The 19422-nt window shown below is 46.7% G+C and overlaps 1 protein-coding gene across 1 annotated transcript in view; it reads right to left on the minus strand.

The window, feature by feature from the left end:
- Positions 1 to 7086: 7086 nt before the first annotated feature.
- SP7 (Sp7 transcription factor) overlaps positions 7087 to 19422 on the minus strand; it is a 34494-nt gene continuing 22158 nt past the window's right edge. Inside the window, exon 2 of the mRNA XM_035101218.2 lies at positions 7087 to 10416. Coding sequence (XP_034957109.1) covers positions 9160 to 10383 — 1224 coding nt within the window. The 5' untranslated portion in view covers positions 10384 to 10416 and the 3' untranslated portion in view covers positions 7087 to 9159. The remainder of the gene's footprint in view (positions 10417 to 19422) is intronic.

Below are 19422 nucleotides of genomic sequence, written 5' to 3' on the forward strand. Positions count from 1 at the left end.
CACTTTTACTCTTTCTGCCTAGATCTGTCCTTCCTTCTCCCTATCTATTAATCTTGCTTCAAATGGTGGTTTTAATGCTTCTGGCACAGCTCATCTTAAGTACCATAAGGTTGCAACTGTCCAATGGGGTAATGGAAACATTAAGATTAAGAGGAATTTAAAATGTGATCCTATAACTATTTACCTGGAAATAAGTCCCACTGGATTCAATGGGATTTACTTCTGAGTAAACACTGATCGACTAGAGCTGTGAAATGTGCATGCAGTTCTACTCCCCTGGTATCAGTACATACTTAGATTTCCTGTTTTTGCCACATGGGAGCATATTGATGCAGTCCTGAACAATTGAGAAATTGCACTCACACACACACACCCAATACTATAGTACTGTACATTTGAACCTCCTCTCTGCTAGTGCTGGGATATTTTCCCAGATATTACTGGGATTTCAAAGGTGGAAGGTAGTGAAACCTGAAAATTGCGTCTTTTGTGTTTTTGTAAAAAAACAACCTTGGGACTTGTCTTTAAAAAAGCTCAATAACTTTCGGGGAAATTTTACTTTTTGAAATATGGCTGCTCTCCCTGTGCCCTGAATGGTGCCTAAATTCACCTTTTCTTTAATGAAGTCTCTTCAGTTCCATGAAAAGCCTCACCACCTCCTTTATTCCCATAACAGCAGTTACAAAATGTTAGGATGAAAACTCCAAGTTAATTTGATATACCTGCCAAATAACAAACAGATCTGGAAGCCTACAGAATTTAGTGGGCATGGGATCACCTGGTGAAATCAATTGGTAGTAGATCTAGGAAAGACAAAATAAAGCATTTCACGCAATGCATGTTTTTTGGAATCCACTGGCTCACGCTGCAGTCCTATGCGTACTCAGAAATAGGACATAAAATTATAGAAGTGGGAGGGTAACTCAAAGGTCATCTAGTCCAACCCGCTATTTTTTGATGCAAGAACTCCTTTGCTACAGCATCCCTGATAGGTGGTCATCATCCAGTATGGGTTGCAACCTGAGAATGATTCAAAGGGGTCTATTAGTGGCTATAAGCAATGGAAGCTATGTGAAGTCTTCATCTTCAGAGACAGAATGCCAGCAGCTGGGAGTGACAGCAGGAAAGTGCTATGGTCTTAATTTATATTAATTGATGAATTTGTTAATTCACCAAAGCATTTTTATCCTGCTTTTCAGTCTACAAATATCAGTGATGACACAGCCCTTTCCTGCTCTCAGGTTTACAGTCTAAAATACACGACACAAAAGTAAAAAGGGTTGGGAGTGAGGAGGAAAAGAGCAAATTCATACACTAGTTATTGTTTACTCGGTTCTTGAAATGAATTGCTAGCCTTTCAGCAAGATTGACGGACAGGTTCTGCAGTCCCACCTCTCTCCCTTTCCTATATATACAGTCATACCTTGGAAGTTGAACAGCCTAGTTCTCGAACGTTTTGGCTCCCGAACGATCGAAACCCAGAAGTGACTGTTCCGGTTTTTGAACTTTCTTTTGGAAGCCAAATGTAACGATGGGGCTTCCATGGCTTCCGATTAGCTGCAGGAGCTTCCTGCAGCCAGTCAGAAGCTGCGCTTTGGTTTTCAAATGTTTTGGAAGTTGAACGGACCTCTGGAACGGATTCTGTTTGACTTCCAAGGTACAACTGTATATCCTGTTGGAACGGCTGCTCCAGATGCTGGACTAGATGGGACCTTGGTAAGATCTAGCAAGGGTCTTCCTCTGCTCTCAATGAAAACCAAAAATAAACAGGGGAGAGGTAGCCAGCTACTGAACCTGTTTCCGTAAACAGCTGGAACCATATTATATGAGCTGCATGGAAGTATACTGTACGTACAGTATAATTAAAATGAACACAGTAAAAATCTTGCAGTGCCTTTATTGTGCTCTCCTCTTGATCGGCTTTCAGTAGACTTTCCCCCTTTGCTTTCCCCAGTTCTGTCTCAGCATCTAAAGAAGTAGAGATCAGGCTGCAGGAAAAGAGGGGAAGAGAAGCGTGTATGGTATTTTTTCGGTGGGGGATCACTTCATAGTTTATGATGGGCTTTGTATATTGGACTTGTAACATCTGACATATTGTGGAGAACCGGTCATTGAGCAGCAGTGCTTTTAACTGTGAGGAAACATCAGTGGAGGTGAGGAAGAAATCTGGCTTGGGTCATAGCCAATGCTGATATTCCGCTGGCACAAGAGACTTCACAGGGGGGAGCCTTTGTTTGGGGAAAGTTGGTTTGAGAATGATCTTCCTATTTGATACAGGTAGGTAGCCGTGTTGGTCTGATGCAGTCAAAACAAAATAAAAAAAATCCTTCCAGTAGCACCTTAGAGACCAACTAAGTTTGAAGTGTGCATGCACATGAAAGCTCATACCTATGACAAACTTAAAGGTAAAAGGTAAAGGGACCCCTGACCATTAGGTCCAGTCGTGATCGACTCTGAGGTTGCGCGCTCATCTCACATTATTGGCCGAGGGAGCCGGCGTATAGCTTCCAGGTCATGTGGCCAGCATGACAAAGCCACTTCTGGCAAACCAGAGCAGCACATGGAAATGCTGTTTACCTTCCCGCTGTAGCGGTTCCTATTTATCTACTTGCATTTTGACATGCTTTCGAACTGCTAGGTTGGCAGGAGCTGGGACCGAGCAACGGGAGCTCACCCCATCACAGGGATTCGAACCGCCGACCTTCTGATCAGCAAGTCCTAGGCTCCGTGGTTTAACCACAGCGCCACCTGGGTCGCCATGAAAAACTTAGTTGGTCTCTAAGGTGCTACCAGAAGGATTTTTTAAATTTTGTTTTCCTATTTGATGTAAGTTCAGAGCAGTGATTTTGTGTTTTGGGGCTCAGAACCTCACATCTGCACTATACCCAGGCTCTTGGGCAAGTTACTTACCTTTTGGCCTCACCATGATTTTGTGAAATGGGCACTGCCATATTGCGAATGGGCACACGTCCACAGCAGCCATTTGTAACAGTGTCCACAGCACGTTCTCAGAGTTCCCAATGTGCCCACTGGCCCAGAATTGCTGAAGACCCTTCTTCCATCCTTGTAAAGATGGCTTCAGACAGCAACACAACAGTGTAGCCACAATGGCGCCCAGTTATCGCTTAATGTTGTGAGGAAGAGGACCTGCTGAGCATCTTATATATTCCCTTTAGGCTGGGCTAGGACAATATAGCGAATCCCAAGGAGTTAAAGTCAAGGCTGGCTGGTGTTAGCTGTAATTGCTGCTCCTTCTGACGGGAGCTTGTCTCTTCACAAAGGTCCATTGTGCCCTTGTGAAAGCCTTGCTGACAGAAGGCCTTTGTTCCAAGGGGGGCTGGGATCTCGGGTAGTCACCATTTCCCAAACAACAGTTTGGGGGCTTTGCGATGATTGCCCTGCGGGGGTGTGATTCCTTCTCCGCTATGGGAACTAAACGCAGGAGAATCCCATATGGCCCCCTGCCTGACCTCCAGAGGCAATGCCTACCTCATAGTCACTGAGGTTACCTACAGGCAAGCCGACCGATTCTCAGGCTAATGAGGCACTGCAGTTGCTACCATTATTTTTTTTAAAAGCTCCAAAAAGTTCTGGGACTACAGCTGCTGTCTGCCCCCACCCATCCCTTAAGAAACAGCAGTGCCCCCTGTCCTGATTGGGATGCCTTTTTGTCCCATTTTCAAAGTCATGAAAAAATAAAATTGCCATTGAAGTTTCTCTAGTTATCTCCCGTTTGGACTACTGCAATGCACTCTATGTGGGGCTACCCCTGAAGGTGACTCGGAAACTACAATTAATCCAGAATGCGGCAGCTAGACTTGGTGACTGGGAGCGGCCGCCAAGACCACATAACACCGGTCTTGAAAGATCTACATTGGCTCCCAGTACGTTTCCGAGCACAATTCAAGGTGTTGGTGCTGACCTTTAAAGCCCTAAATGGCCTCGGTCTAGTATACCTGAAGGAGCGTCTCCACCTCCATCCTTCTGCCCGGACACTGAGGTCCAGCACCGAGGGCCTTCTGGAGGTTCCCTCGTTGCGAGATGCCAAGTTGCAGGGAACTAGGCAGAGGGCCTTCTCGGTGGTGGCGCCTGCCCTGTGGAACGCCCTCCCAACAGATGTCAAAAAGGAAAACAACTACCAGACTTTTAGGAGACATCTGAAGGCAGCCCTGTTCAGGGAGGCTTTTAATGTTTAAGAAATTAGTGTATTTTAATGTTTCTGTTGGAAGCCGCCCAGAGTGGCTGGGGAAACCCAGCCAGATGGGCGGGGTATAAATAATAAATTATTATTATTATTATTGTGAGGGACAAGGGATACAGGGAAGTCCCTCCCATCTTAAGCTCCAGCCCATCCCCAAGCGCTGGAGAGAGTAAGGAGAGCTCTGCCTCCAGCGGAGAGTCAGGAAGTGGTGTCCGAGGCTCAGGCAAGGTTGTGGAGCCCAGGCCGCAGGTGGGACAGGAAGTTGGACGCACGGGGGGGGGGGAGGCCAATCCCCCCAACTCCCGAATTGCGACGCAAACGTAGGGGGAAGAGGTTGGGTCTGCCAAAGCTGTGGTGCTGGAAGAAAACGCGCCAATCGCCATTCGGGAGTTCTGACACCTCACCTTAAGGATGCATTTTTACTGCTCTGAACACTGTAAATAATCAGCACTTAATAAAAGCCTTAAAAGACCATGCTGGAGTCGTTACTCTAGAGTAGCCATACCAGGCCCTCTGACAATTATTATTATTATTATTATTATTATTATTATTATTATTATTATTATTATTATTATAATATTTTCCCCATTGTACACTCACCCTAATTTGCTAGACACCTTGGAAGTTGAACATCTACCAATGAATCTGTACATGTCTGGCCCTGAATGTCACTGTATTTCAGGGGATTGTGGGGGCATGTATAAGGGTACTTACATGTAGAAGATCTGGGACTTGCCCAGGGGTAGGCAACCTAAGGCCCGGGGGCCAGATGTGGCCCAATCGCCTTCTCAATCCGGCCTGCAGACGGTCCGGGAATCAGCGTGTATTTACATGAGTAGAATGTGTCATTTTATTTAAAATGCATCTTTGGGTTATTGGTGGGGCATGGGAATTCATTCATTCCCCCCCCCCCAATATAGTCCGACCCACCACATGGTTGGAGGGATGGTGGTGGACCGGCCCATGGCTGAAAAAGGTTGCTGGCCCCTGGACTTGCCCATTGTGAACTGACAGTGTACCATAGAACAGGGGTGAGGGGACTTCAATATTGTGTGTCTTCTTTTCTAGAATCCCTGTGGTCTTCCCATGTGGTCTTAAATTTACAAAGCAAGAATGAATGCCATACTATTAAGCAGCTCTTAAACAGTTGAGGCACGCCTAGTCTATGTTAATAGATCCCGAGTGCGAAGTTTTCTTCTTGCCTCACCTAGTCCAGCATCCTTTGAAGAAGCCCTAGCAACTGGCAGACACCAGGTGCTCCACCAGAAACTGGCCAGTAATGCTCCAATAGGTGTGCTCCTTGTGTATCCCTTTCCTAAAAGCCACAACAAACTTTGCAGCTGTGCCCTGCAGAGGAAGATCCACTACGGTGACTCTTTCCCCATTTAATCTTGTGAGTTGCGAGTTTGATTTATTATGTTTTCCCCCCGAATGGTGTGTTGTAACTCCAGCGCTGCTGCTGGGGCTTGTTTTGCGACCAAAAGGCAGCTTTTAAAAATAAATAAAAGTAGACCTCAGGGTTACCCAGCATGACTGTGAGGCTGTTAACAACTATAAAGGCCCAACCCATAAATAGCCACAACATTGCAAGCCTTCGGAGTGCAATTTTATTTGAATTGTGGTACAGAAGCACTGGGTTGTGCTTTCCTCCAAACATAAGAATCGAGTTTCTTTAAGCTTCCCCCACAACATAGCTTATATTTTATTCTTAATTAAATTAAAAACAAGCAAAGTCCAAACTGTTATTAAAAAAAATATATCCATGTGAGATGTGCCACTGAGCAGGCAAAACGTAGGTTTTTATTTTTTAATATTTTTTTTACTTCTGTTGCTGAAATAAGTGTACCGCTCTTCTTACACAGATGCTGAACCATATCTCCTTGGTAGGGGGTTGGACTGGATGGCTCTTGTGGTCTCTTCCAACTCTATGATTCTATACTTGCTTAATAATGGGTAGCCCTCACTCTCCCAAGAATGTTTAGGCATGCTGACACCATCAAATGATGTGCAGCCCATGAACAATGTGGGAAGAAGCACCCAACATAAAGAAAGTCACAACCTGAAAAAGGTGCCCAAATGTTATAGGAGAAAAGCGGCAGACACAGGAATGCCATCTTCCATGGCAGCCTCTTTGTAATGTGTCATGCTGCCAACCGAAACGGCAGGAGGATCTAAGGAAAATGGAAGCAGTTCAGCAATATGCATCCACAGAAAGGCACTGTCCCCAAATCAGAGTTGGCCATACTATTGGGCAGAGAGAGGTGGCATACAGGGGCGTACCCAGGATCAAAACTGGGGGGGGGGGGCAAGAGAGGGGAAGAGAGAGGGAAGGAAGGAAGGAGGAAGAGAGAGAAGGAAGAGAGAGAAGGAAGGAAGGAAGGAAGGAAGGAAGGAAGGAAGGAAGGAAGGAAGGAAGGAAGGAAGGAAGGAAGGAAGGAAGGAAGGAGAGACGGGGTGAGAGAGAGAGAGAAGGGAGGGAGGGAGAAAGAGAGAGAGAAAAAGGAAGGAAGGAAGGAAGGAAGGAAGAGGTGGGAAGGAAGGATGGAAGGAAGGATGGAGCTTCCGTCCGCCCCGCCCCCCCCAGCTCAGGCTGCTCCTCCCCCCTCCCACGTTCCTGTCGCTAGCTGCAGCCGCGGAGGGGGCAAAAACAGCCCGACTTCCTTAACCCGCAGTGACTTTCCCCCTTCAGTTTTCGGAGGGAAAAAGTGCGGGTTATGGTCCGTAAAATACAGTAATTATTATTTTTTGCTTCGGGGGGGGGGGGAAGCTGCCCTCTGCCCCTCGCTGGGTACGCCCATGGTGGCATATGTCAAAGATAGCCCCTGTTTGTTACTTCTGACCACTGTGCTCTGCTACTTCTGCTCTGCTACTTCTGACCACTGTGCTCTGCCAGTCCTACAACCCCAAAATTAGCCTGCTGAGCCTCAGGTATGGTGAAGGTCACTACCTCATTATCAGCACTGAAATAAGATTCACCTGCCAGTCAAATCAACTTCTGAACATGGAATGTGGGACACCGTTTTGCTCTTCGCCACAGGCGGCAAAATGTCTTAGACCAGCCCTGCCCCCCAAAATAGGGGCATGTTGCCAGTAGCTCCCCATCACTGATGATTAAGCCAGAGGTCTTAAAGCAAATTAAACCCTTCCCCCCCAAATAGGTGCACTTAGCAAATTGAAAATCTGGCTCCGTATTTCTGATATTAACAAGGGGTTTTCAAAATCCCAATGGATTGTAAAAAAAATGACACAGAACTTAAACAACAACAAAAAGCATTTCAAGATTATAAATACTCCATTTTTTTCACTTTACGTAGCAAACAAAAAACAAAAGAAACAGAGCAAGTTATAGATCATGCTGTTTTGCACAGAGAAAGTCCCCCCAATTAACAGAGAGACTACCCTGATTAGATAACAGATGCCTCACATTAAAGAGGCCTCTTGGAGAACCCAGTTGCCTCCTTCCCTCTGTTAATTTGTCATCATAATTTAAGGCATAAATATACTTCTAGATTAAATACATGGGGAGAGGGAGCTCCAAGGGTCTTGTAGCACCTTTGCGGGACAACTTGCCCCTTTTCTTGACTTCTACAGAGTGGTTGGCCTTTGTTCCTCTCCAACCCTCTTTACCTCTGTGCATCTAGCAGAGTGCATCAGAAGAAATCTCTGGATTTCAATGAAAAGAGTCCCGTTTTTAACAGTATGGCGCCATGTCCACCAACTGTCTGAATATAGTCTTTTATCCATGTGGGGACGGCTTCCATTCCCATGGTCCTCAGCTTGGTACATGCATTCTAAACCAGAAGCAGAGGCATAGCTGGCACTTGCAAAAGACATCTGGAACGATGTTATACCACCGTCACTTTGCCATCCAGACTGCATGGCCTTTGCCAGACTTGCATTGACAGGAGAGGGAGCAGTGCAGGATGGCGCCCTTGTTGCGTGTGAAGAACAGAGAGATGTGTAACTGGATCGCCATCCGCCCCCTTTCCAAACTGTCCTCTGAACTCGCCTGCTACTGCCCAAGAGCAACATGCTTCGTTTTAAATTGAATGGGATTTTAATGGCAAAGCTCCCATTACCTGTACAAATCCCCAAACAATGGCTCCCAATTGCATATAAAAGGGCTTCAATTTTTTCCATGCTCCACCAGTCAGTTCTATTCCCCATTAGTCCCATGCATGTCCAGACCCGGAGATGGCTTCTGTACCTTTAAGAGTATCACCAGTTATGGCTTTTCTTATCAGTGCTGCAGTGTGTACCTGAAAAGCCGCCTCTAGTGGAATTTGCCCTAGCTTGCCATCCTTAAAGGAACAGCAGCCCCTTCCGAATCTGGACCTATAAAGCCTATTTGCCATGTCCTGAGCTAGAGATTGCGCTTGCCTCTTTAAGAGCTCTGGACCAGGGGTATGTTCCGTGGAGGCAGGTATTCCACCTTAGTCTCAAAGCTGCTCCAGACCTCTCGCCGCCTTCTTCTTTCCACCTGCTGCAAGACTGCTGCTCACTGCACAAAGTTAGAGGAGGTGATTCAAACTGAATGCTCAGTGGGTTGCGCTAGACAAAAGGCGATTCCTATACATACCCTGAGAAAAACCCACTTTATTGGTGCCCTGCCTGAGTTGGCCGACTCTGCATGGCATGACTTCAGATTTCTTGTCCATTCCCTTGAAGTGACCATGCCGAGACCAAGGCAGGGACGAGCTTTGGTTGTAACCATCCAGAGGATGACCGGAGACTTAGCTTCAAAATTTTGGCTCGGATATTTGTGTCTTTGGCCACAACGTCGTGGACCTTCAGGGATCTCTCAGCAAAGTTTGTTTCGGGGGGTTGGAGGGGAAGTGAAATTTGGCACGAGGTCTGCATCTGTGCTTTCCCCCGGGAAATAAATTATTTCGCTCAGAGGCATTAAAAAAGGGTGGTATGCTGAAACAAAGGTGGAGCAAGCGCCCAGCCCCAGCGACCTAGATCTCCAGCAGGTTGCTCTGCTCTGGGCTGGTGGCATCTTTCTCGTCTCCAGGGAGGCCGTCCTGCAAGGCAGCGCTGGGAGAACCGGCCACTGCGGCCACCTCTTCCCGTTCTGCTTCCCCATCGGGGGGCTTCCCTACCCCCATCTCATTGTGGGTCTTCTGGTGCTTGCTGAGGTGGTCGCTACGGGTGAAGCGCTTGTTGCAAAGCAAGCAGGTGAACTTCTTCTCCCGGGTGTGGGTGCGGACGTGGCGCTCCAGCTCGTCCGAGCGGGTGAAGCGCTTGCCGCAGAAGAGCCAGTTGCAGACGAAGGGGCGCTCCCCGGTGTGCCACCGCAGGTGGGCCTTGAGGTGCGAGGCCTTCCCGTAGACCTTCCCGCAGCCCGGGATATGGCAGCTGTGGATGGGCTTCTTCCGCAGGCTGGCTGCCGAGGCCCCGAGCCTCTCCAGCTCTTGGCAGTTGGGGCAGTCGCAGGTCGACCGGCCCGCCGTACTCCCAAAGGAGCCACCTCTTCCGGACTTCAGTCCAATCCCACCTTCCATCAGGGAGTTGTTGGCCACCGGCTTGGGCTTGTACATCTCTTGGGGCAGCACATGTTGACCTGAAGGGAGAAGGTGCGACGAGGAAGTGATGCCCACAGCCGGGTATGGAGCAGGGTTTAAGGTGGTGAATTCAGAAGAGTAACTGGGCAGCTGGGGGCTGATGGGAGCCTGGCTGGGCATGGTCTGCAGGGAGCTCTGGAGTCCATCTGACTGGGGCTGGGAGCTCAGCCAGTTGCTGTTGGAGTGCATGTCCCACCAGGAAGCCGTGGGGTTGCTAGAGGTGGTGGAGATGCCCGGGTGGATGCCGGCTTTGTACCAGGAGCCATAAGGGTGTGCCATGTCCAAAGAGGTGTAGACACTGGGGAGGCAGTCGGAGGAAGGGTGCCCCTTGGAAACCAGCAGGGATGATGGGTCTTGAGATGTTGGGGAGGCTGGGAAGGAATGGGAGAACGGGCTATAATCATTGCTGTAAGTGGTGGAAGCTTGAGGGCTTGCTGAAGGAGACAGGAGCCCATTCCCGTTGGGGAAGGTGGCCGTATAGGAATCTCCCATGCCTTCTGCGCTCCAGATTTTTGGAGCGAAAGGCTCCACACCCAGAAGATAAGGTTTCCTCCCCAAGCTGTCCTCCGCTTTCCCCAACAGGGTCGAATCCAATTTGTGGCAAGTGTCCGTCAACATTCCCAGGGGGCTGGAGCCATTGGAAGCTTCTTCCTAGATGTGGATTGGGGGGTGGGGGTGAGAGAGAAAAAGAAAGCAAAAATTTTTGGCAAAGGGAAATTGAATATATCGTTTGCGATTACTGTACTGTGTTTTTATTTTGTAGTATTACGCCCTGAGATCTTCAAAGGAAGAGCAGTATATACATATTTAATGAAATAAATAAATAAAACAAATTGCTGTTCAGCATGATGTCTGAACTTCAGCTTGTGGTTTGTCTCCCCGAAAGCAGGAGCGGTAAGCCAAGAACAAGCCTTAGCTACAGCTCATGGTTTGTTTGGAAAAACCATGAGCCGGGTTCAGATAAAACCATGGCTTAGCACACAGCTTTGCTCCAGAAACAAGAGCAGGGGAGGAGCAAAGGACCTGCGATTTTGACAAGATGCACTAGCATCTTAAGTTTAAATCTTTAGTTTAGCTTATGGCTTTAAGCGATGTGCAGCCAAGGCTGCTACTGTGTGATGATACTGATAAGACATTGAGCAAACCCTCAACATTGAAACAAATATGAGCCATGAAAACATGTGGCATTTTTGCACAACTTCACTTGGATTAAACTAGTCTCAGTGTTTTTGCAATTGCTGATAGCCTGCTTTTCTGTCACCTTCCCCCTTCTTGGAACTGAGCTGTGAGCTACATTCGCCATGGGGTTTAACCTTCCTGTGAGATGTTTTCCACACCCCAACAACACTCACTGAGAGAATCAGAACCATTTCATAACAGGTAATTTTCCCATTCCTGTTCTGGGCTGCTGGCTGTGTTAAATTCTGTCCACACCTTCCCTTTGTTCTGTCGGTTTCAATTAGATGGTAAACCATATGGTCTGGAAGATCTATCTGCTTCCATACAGTGCCTAGTTGTCACATAACTGTGGTAGTCAAGGGAGGGCCTTTTTAGGTTTACTGGAAAAAATCATGCCCTGTATCATGGAAAAGGTCCCCATTTCGTATCCAGAAACAAAATTTGAAAAGACTTGAAATTCAAGTAGTTTTGCATTTCATTCTGGCTGTTTCACAAATCTCACCTTGTGGCATCACAGCCAGAGGTGAAATTCAAACCCTGCTTCTAAAAGCAAGGAAAAATACTATTACAATGTCTGTCTGTCTGTCTGTCTGTCTGTCTGTCTGTCTGTCTGTCTGTCTGTCTGTCTGTCTGCCTGTCTCTGACATCAGAAATTAGTCTGGGCAAATGCATTAATTTTATCTTTAAGAACTGTTTACTTAATTCTAGTATGTACCTACAAAGTTCATTTCATTCACCCAACCTGACTAAGACAGAATTGACCATACTATGAACACCCACAGGACATTGTCTAAACGAAAACCATTTTCAAATTAGTTGAACTGTAATGTCTTCCAAATTGACTGTAAGGTATAAAGAAGGGACAGAGAAGCTCCCATCTGCCCCAACCAACATGACCAATGGTCAAGGATGATGGGAGTTGCAGTCCATCAACATCTGGAGAGACAAAATTTCGCTATCCTTGAGTTAAGGCACACATTGCTTATATATACATCCCTGAGACTATGGCTGGTCAGTCATTAAGACATGTTGCTAGACTACAAGACAGGGAAGAAGGGACTGTAGTCTAGTGTTAGAATGCATGCTTTGCATAGAGAAAGTCTCACGCTTAATTCCATATTTAATCCCTTTAACCTATGGATTAAAGGACTGGGTGACAGGTGATGGGAAGGACTCTCTGCTAGTGATCCTGGATCCAGTGCCACTCAGAGTAGTAGGGTTGCCAGACTCAATAGTGGGCAGGACTTCTGTGCCTTTAATTGCCCTGCTCTCTTTTGAGTCTGGAAACCTTAAAGAGAAACCAGCAGACCCTTTGTTTAATTTCCAAGCAAAGGGTCTGCTGGTTTCTCTTTAAGGTTTCCAGACTCAAAAAGAGAGCAGGGCAATTAAAGGCACAGAAGTAGTGTCCACTGTTGAGTCTGGCAACCCTACAGAGTAGACAACCCTGCGTCAGATGGACAAATAATCTGACCTGGTATAAACTTGCATTTTACAGCCCCTTATGGGAGTGGACTTTGGTACTATGGCATTCTGAGCAAGGACAAAACTTGCCCCCGCCCAGAAAAATAATAATTTTATTTTCACAACAATTCCTTTTGGTACAGTTGCTTTTTTATGGATCTTCTCAGCAGGTACCCATATGAATATAGGGTTGTTGTTGTTGTTGTTGTTGTTGTTGTTGTTGTTGTTGTTTGGTTCCCCCTCAACTCTGCACCCTGTGTGGCACCCATCCTGAATCTGGCCCTGGCCCTTGCTCCAACTCAGTTCTCATGGTAAGGTTCTGCAAGACAGGGAGTAACTACAGAAGTATTTTGAAAACTTTGGGAGATCAACAACAGCTGGGGAAAAGATAATGTATTTGGGGGCTCCGTTAATTTGTCTTGCACGGTGAAGCTTGTAGCTGCCACTGCATTGACTAAAAAAAATGACTGTGTTAAAATGGTACAAAGGTTAAGTTGCTGAGGCCGATACGAAATATCTCCATTTCAAAAGGCCAGACTTTCAGGAGAACCACAAACGTTGGGAGAGAGCGTGCTTGGCACATCTTAACAGTGGGCAACTGTGTTCACTGCTGCAATGGTTTCTCCTGGGTGGGTTACGCAGCCGCAGTATTTGTATTTGTGCCTTCTCCTTCATTAGCATGAGATCGAGACCACTGGCTTTAGGCGAGAGCCTCTTGATCAGATTGAAGGCATTTAGACTTTCATTTTGCACATGATGTGCTGACACAAAGCACCGCTTGAAGAAGCTCTACCCAGGGTGCCATGTCCTCTGAGCATCCATGGCTGCTCCTTACAAGTATGGCATTTGGCGAGTGGTAGAGAAACCAGCAGGGACGCGGGTGGCGCTGTGGGTTAAACCACTGAGCCTAGGGCTTGCCGATCAGAAGGTCGGCGGTTTGAATCCCCGTGACGGGGTGAGCTCCCATTGCTTGGTCCCTGCTCCTGCCAACCTAGCAGTTTGAAAGCACGTCTGTGTGCAAGTAGATAAATAGGTACCACTCCGGCGGGAAGGTAAACGGCGTTTCTGTGCACTGCTCTGGTTCATCAGAAGCGGCTTAGTCATGCTGGCCACATGACCCGGAAGCTGTCTGTGGACAAATGCTGGCTCCCTCGGCCAATAAAGCGAGATGAGCGCCGCAACCCCAGAGTCGTCCGTGACTAGACCTAATGGTCAGGGGTCCCTTTACCTTTTAGAGAAACCAGCACCCAAAGAACCTCAATTTATGCTTAGACAGGAGGGCCACAGAAGTCGGTACGTGTGATGCAAAGAGGTTTGACAGGTGATGGTGTGCGGGATAATTGCCAGTGGGTGTTACAGGCACCTTACTCGCCCTTTTCTGACTCTCATTCATGTGTTCTCAATCCCATATGGGGTGGGGAAGATGATCAGGTATTGGGGATGAGTGGCGTTGCTCAGTTTGCACCAAAAGAGTTGCCACTGGGTGGGCAGAGGAGACTGAAAGACCGAGGAGCCAATGAGAAGAGCCTATTTCGCACATCATTGATGAACACGAACACATGGGCTGACAGCCACTGGCATCTCTTCAGATGAAGGCATGGGGAAAGCCTATGCATGTTCTGACCACAAGCAAGTGCAATCTCACTCCCCTACCTCTCAACGCAACAATCTGCATGCTCCCCATAACATCTTATCCAGAGGCCTGTTCCACACAACTGGACACCTAGCATTATGGCGGCTGCCCTCCGCTTGCCTACGGAAGACCTTCCTCTTTTAACAAGCCTTTTCCAGTCTGCACCTGTACTAAAATAGTTTTTAAGATTTTTTAAAACAGCTTTATCCCTTCTTGTTTTCTGCCCTGGGATGAAGGGCGGGATACAAATTTAACAAATAAACAACTAGCGCAACCCATCAACTTCCACAATTTTATACTATCATGAGTCTCTAATGTAAGAATGGAAAATATTTTTGGGCTCTGCCAGCCAGATCCTTATCAGATTCTAGCCTAGAAGGCGGATGGTGGATCTGGAAGGTGGATCTGGAAAGTGGATCAGGTGGTGCCTGGCATCACTGTGTGCTGTGATTTCAGTTTTACTGTTCATCAGCTGATGGGCACTGGAGTTCCCAGGATTCTTTGGGGAAGTCACATGCCTTCCCCATATGATGCGGGTGTGACCTAAGTTAGGGAGAATCAACATCAGCACTCTTCACCCCATAGCTGCCAAGTTTTCCCTTTTCTCGCGAGGAAGCCTATTCAGCATAAGGGAAAATCCCTGTAAAAAAGGGATAACTTGGCAGCTATGCTTCACCCTTGAGCATTGCCTAGGCCAGTGTTTCCCAACCTTGTGCCTCCAGATGTTTTGGGACTACAACTCCCATCATCCCTAGCTAGCAAGACCAGTGGTCAGGAATGATGGGAATTGTAGTCCGAAAACAGCTGGAGGCACAAGGTTGGGAAACACTGGCCTAGGCTGGCTGGGGCTTACGGGAGTTGGTCCACCAACATCTGGAACGGACCATGTTTCCTACTCCTGCAATAAGTGGTTCATGTTAGCCCTTGGGAATTAATCATATGCATCTGCTTTAAAAACTTCTCAGCGTAAAGAACTCTGTGTAACTTCACAGATGCAGAACAAGGCTTAAGATAATGATGAGAACAGACTAAGACAACCATGCAATTTACATGACATTATTTGTAAAGTCATCGCCGTACACCAGAGAACAAAAGGAACTCAAGAAAATAAGCAAGGGAATAGTTGTTGTATGGTCAGTTTTGACCACAGGAAGCGGAGGAAGAGAGGAGGGTAAGAGGAACACGCAGGAGAAGCTGAGGCCGTGGCGTCTCTGGCTTAATCAGTAGGTTTAGCAGGAGAGAAGGAAATCTCAGGTTTGCAAGCTGGCAAGCCTAGATAAACAATATTTAAGTCAGGTCTCAAGTTACTTCAGGTAGACGTCTAATGCCAATGAAGAGGTTGGCAGAACTTGTGGGGCTGGAAATGGCAAAAAAAATCCTATAACAGTAACTGTCCTATTCAAAGCTATTCTCTCTTTCTCTCTCTCTGCTCAAAAACACACTTCTGTGCTAGCAAACAGTAAATGTGTAAGGGGTGGGTGGGGAAGGAATGCCAAGTTATATCCTAACTCATCCCTGCCATCTAAATCTTGCTTTTGAACATCTTATTATTGTTGCGACTTCTGAGCAACTCCTGTTTTCAATCTCCCCAGGTTCCCTCCCCCCACTGCCCCGCTTAATGGCTTCTTTTAATTAAATTATGTTGTGGCATTTTAAACCAAGCTCTTTCCCTCCCCCAAACAACTTCCTCTTCGTTTGCCCCCTTTATGTTTTTCAGTCTGGAGTTTCACATGAGCACAGTTTGCCAATACCGACACACAGTACCACATTATTATTATTATTATTATTATTATTATTATTATTATTATTATTATTCACACCAAATGTGCTCTGTTCTCAGTTAATCCCTCAAAGGTTTAAAAAGCAGGAGCGGGGAACCTATGGCCCTCCAGATATAGCCAGACTCCAATTCTCAAAATCATTGATTTAGCAGCATTTGGGGACAATACAGGTCCCCAACCCTGACTTAGAGCCTCGTGGGGTCCCTTTCTCTCGTCACCAAGACTCGTGTTTAAGACCTTTCCGTGAGCGAGAGAGGAGAAGCCTCCTCTAGAATTAGAACATTTCCATGACGGAAGATGCTTCCAGATTGAATAAACAATACAATAATAATACTAGTTCAAATCCTCATTCATTACTATGAGTGCAATGCATTATCCCCCTTCATGAGAACTCCCTTGACCAGCTGGGACTTAACTTGAGCACTGGCACAAAAATAGAGGGATATGTTCATTCACATTTAAACTGGTTTTGGTCCCTTTGTAGGGGTCACATCCTGGAGAACCAGACTTTTACATTCAGTGTTAGTGGTGGAGTGGTACGTAAATGCGGCACCTCCCAACTATTCTAGTACTTCCATTCATCCTCCTTCCCTCCAAACACCCCAAAAAGGGTTTTTTTCTTGCCACCAGAGCAGATGGAGGTAGAGGATGAGGGTGTAGAACCTGGAATGGAAGATGTGGAGGATACAGCGGCTGCTGGACCATCTCCCTCTTCATCATTCACCTGAAAGGTGAAGCCCACTTCTCTAGGCTCCATTAGGTATGCAGGAAGCTGCCTTATACCATGTCAAACCCTTGATCCATCTAGCTCAGTTGTGTCTACACTGACTGGCAAGAGCACCCAGGCTTTCAGAGAGGGTTCTCTCCCAGACCCACCTAGAGATTGAACTTCTTGCATGCAAAACATGTGAGTTATAGCAACACCATCCATCTGTCAATCTTTGGGGGAAGAAGGATGTTTCCCTAGTGCAGGCATAAGCAAACTCGGCCCTCCAGACGTTTTGAGACTACAATTCCCATCACCCCTAGGGATGATGGGAGTTGTAGTCCCAAAACATCTGGAGGGCCGAGTTTGCCTATGCCTACCCTAGTGGCCCAGGAGACTTCTGTGACCAAGGCAGTCCTCAGAAGCTTCTGAAATGGCTGTCAGAAAAAGAGGAGCAGCTTCAGTTGGGTGAGTTGTGCTCTGATGCGTCTCAGCGTTGCCTGCTGTGTAGGACTACTGTTTTGTGTCTAGTTACACCAAGGAAAAAGTTTCCTTTTATGAAGCAGTTCCTTGCAGGAAGGGATACACTGCCCAGTTCATGTTGCACCCTCCTTTGACCACGTGGTGCATAATAATTTGTACGAAGCAGCAAGGGTGTGGCTAATTTATGCAGGAGTGTCTATTATGATGTGGACTAGGTAAGTGTTCTTCAACCTTGATTTCCCAGATGTTGCTTTGGACTCCAGCTCCCATCATCCCCAGCCAGCTTAACCCATAGCTGCCAAGTACCCCGTTTTCCCCGGGAAAACCCTGTTTTTTCATACCGTTTCCCGACGGTCCCCTGCATCACTTCGTCTCCCGTTATTCTCCCTTATATTCTCCTGCCGGCGGCCATTCTTTCCCCCTGCTTTGCCAATCTATGGGTACCAAAAATGGCCGGCGCCGAAAGTCGCATCTACGCACTTCCGGACATGCGTAGACGTGACTTCTGTTGCCGGCACCGGCCATCTTTTGTGCCCATAGATGGGCAAAGCGACATCACACGGCTGCCGGTCCTGGATTCTGCAGTCCAGGACTTGGCAGGTATGGCTTAACCAATGGTAAGGGATGATGGGAGTTGTAGTCCAATAGCATCTGGGGACCCAGTGTTGATGAACACTGTACTAGATGACCTTTCAATTTCAACTTACAAAAAGTATTTTGGAGATGGTCACGGCCCACAGGGATACTGGCCAACACCACCACTTTCGTAGTTCATAAACACTCTGGGGCATTACTAAGAGTTTGTTTAAAGATTTAGATGTGTTATCCACAAGTACAAGAACAAGGCATTCCAAAGTGTTTCAACATGAAAAAACAACATGTCGGAACGAATCCCTTATGTCCTAATATGTTGTGTGATTCTCTAGCCAAACTCAATGCTATTAGCTGCCACCAATGGGTTGTCAGGATACTAGGTAAATTGCACTTTGTCAGCCTTTGCCAATCTGCTACCATCCAGATGTTTTGAGCTACAATTCCCATTAGCCCGAGCCAGGACAGCACAGCGAGAGGGAGAACTTAACATAGGGCTGCCATTGTTGGCTGCTAGCACTCCTTACAAAAAACATTTATTGCCCTCATATTGTGTATCTTCATATGCCTTTAAATACTGTGCACCAAGACTGACAATCCCAGAATCATAGAGGTAAAAATCAAGAGCTCATGGTCTTTACAACATTATTGACAAGTGTACAACAACACACTCACATTCTGAGATAACAAATGCCACTATCCAAAACAAAATGTGAAATCCAATCTTCACATGCCAGCTTTTGAGTGGCACAATGTGGTGTCAAATCGGAACTATGTGTGAATAGTTTGGATTCAGTCTACAGTTGTTGGATATCGGCACCTAGGAACTGAGTGACGGCTGTCCTGAAGAACGCCAATAGATTGTTGGTCAGGCACTGCTGAATGGAAGCCAAGTCAGGTGCTGACTGAGTCTCAGTTCCTTGCGCTGTCAAATGAAGAACTAAAGTGTCCAGTTTTGTGTCACCAAAACGAGACGTTTGCATGAATTTTGCATGTGCTGATTTATATGCACAGAGTCAAATGCAGAAATAATTACTAGAATACAAGTAGATCTACAACATCTTAGTGGGAAAGGCTGACTAGGTGTGACCTCTGTCTCTGCTTAGTTGGCTGTTGTCAGTGGGCAACTTCAAGACCTCATTTCTGCTCTCCTCCCTTCTTTAGGGTTCCATATCTTTGAAACAGCCTCCAACCAAACAGCCATTCAAATACAGGACTCCTTGAAAATGCTGAATGAAGGCCTCGAAAAAAGACACTCAGCAGGTGTCTTAAGTCAGTTTTTCAATTATCAGTTTTAGCTGCTTTTATCTCTATTTTATCTTACTGTACTGTATTTTATCTTACTGTACACTGCTTGGAGAGTAAGGGGTTAAGAAAGAACGAAAGGAAAAGAGAGGACTGTCCGTCCGTCCCCAAGCCCTTCAAATAAAGGACTGTTCTCTATGAAGTAGTAGTAGAAGAAGAGTTTGGATTTGATATCCCGCTTTATCACTACCCGAAAGAGTCTCAAAGCGGCTAACATTCTCCTTTCCCTTCCTCCCCCACAACAGACACTCTGTGAGGTGAGTGGGGCTGAGAGACTTCAGAGAAGTGTGACTAGTCCAAGGTCACCCAGCAGCTGCATGTGGAGGAGCGGAGACATGAACCAGGTTCCCCAGATTACGAGTCTACTGCTCTTAACCACTACACCACACTGGTTCTCATGGGGAACAAATGAGCACCCTATAACAGGCATCCCCAAACTTCGGCCCTCCAGATGTTTTGGACTGCAATTCCCATCATCCCTGACCACTGGTCCTGTTAGCTAGGGATCATGGGAGTTG

Source organism: Zootoca vivipara, chromosome 2, assembly GCF_963506605.1.
Source record: "Zootoca vivipara chromosome 2, rZooViv1.1, whole genome shotgun sequence".
Lineage (NCBI taxonomy): Eukaryota > Metazoa > Chordata > Lepidosauria > Squamata > Lacertidae > Zootoca > Zootoca vivipara.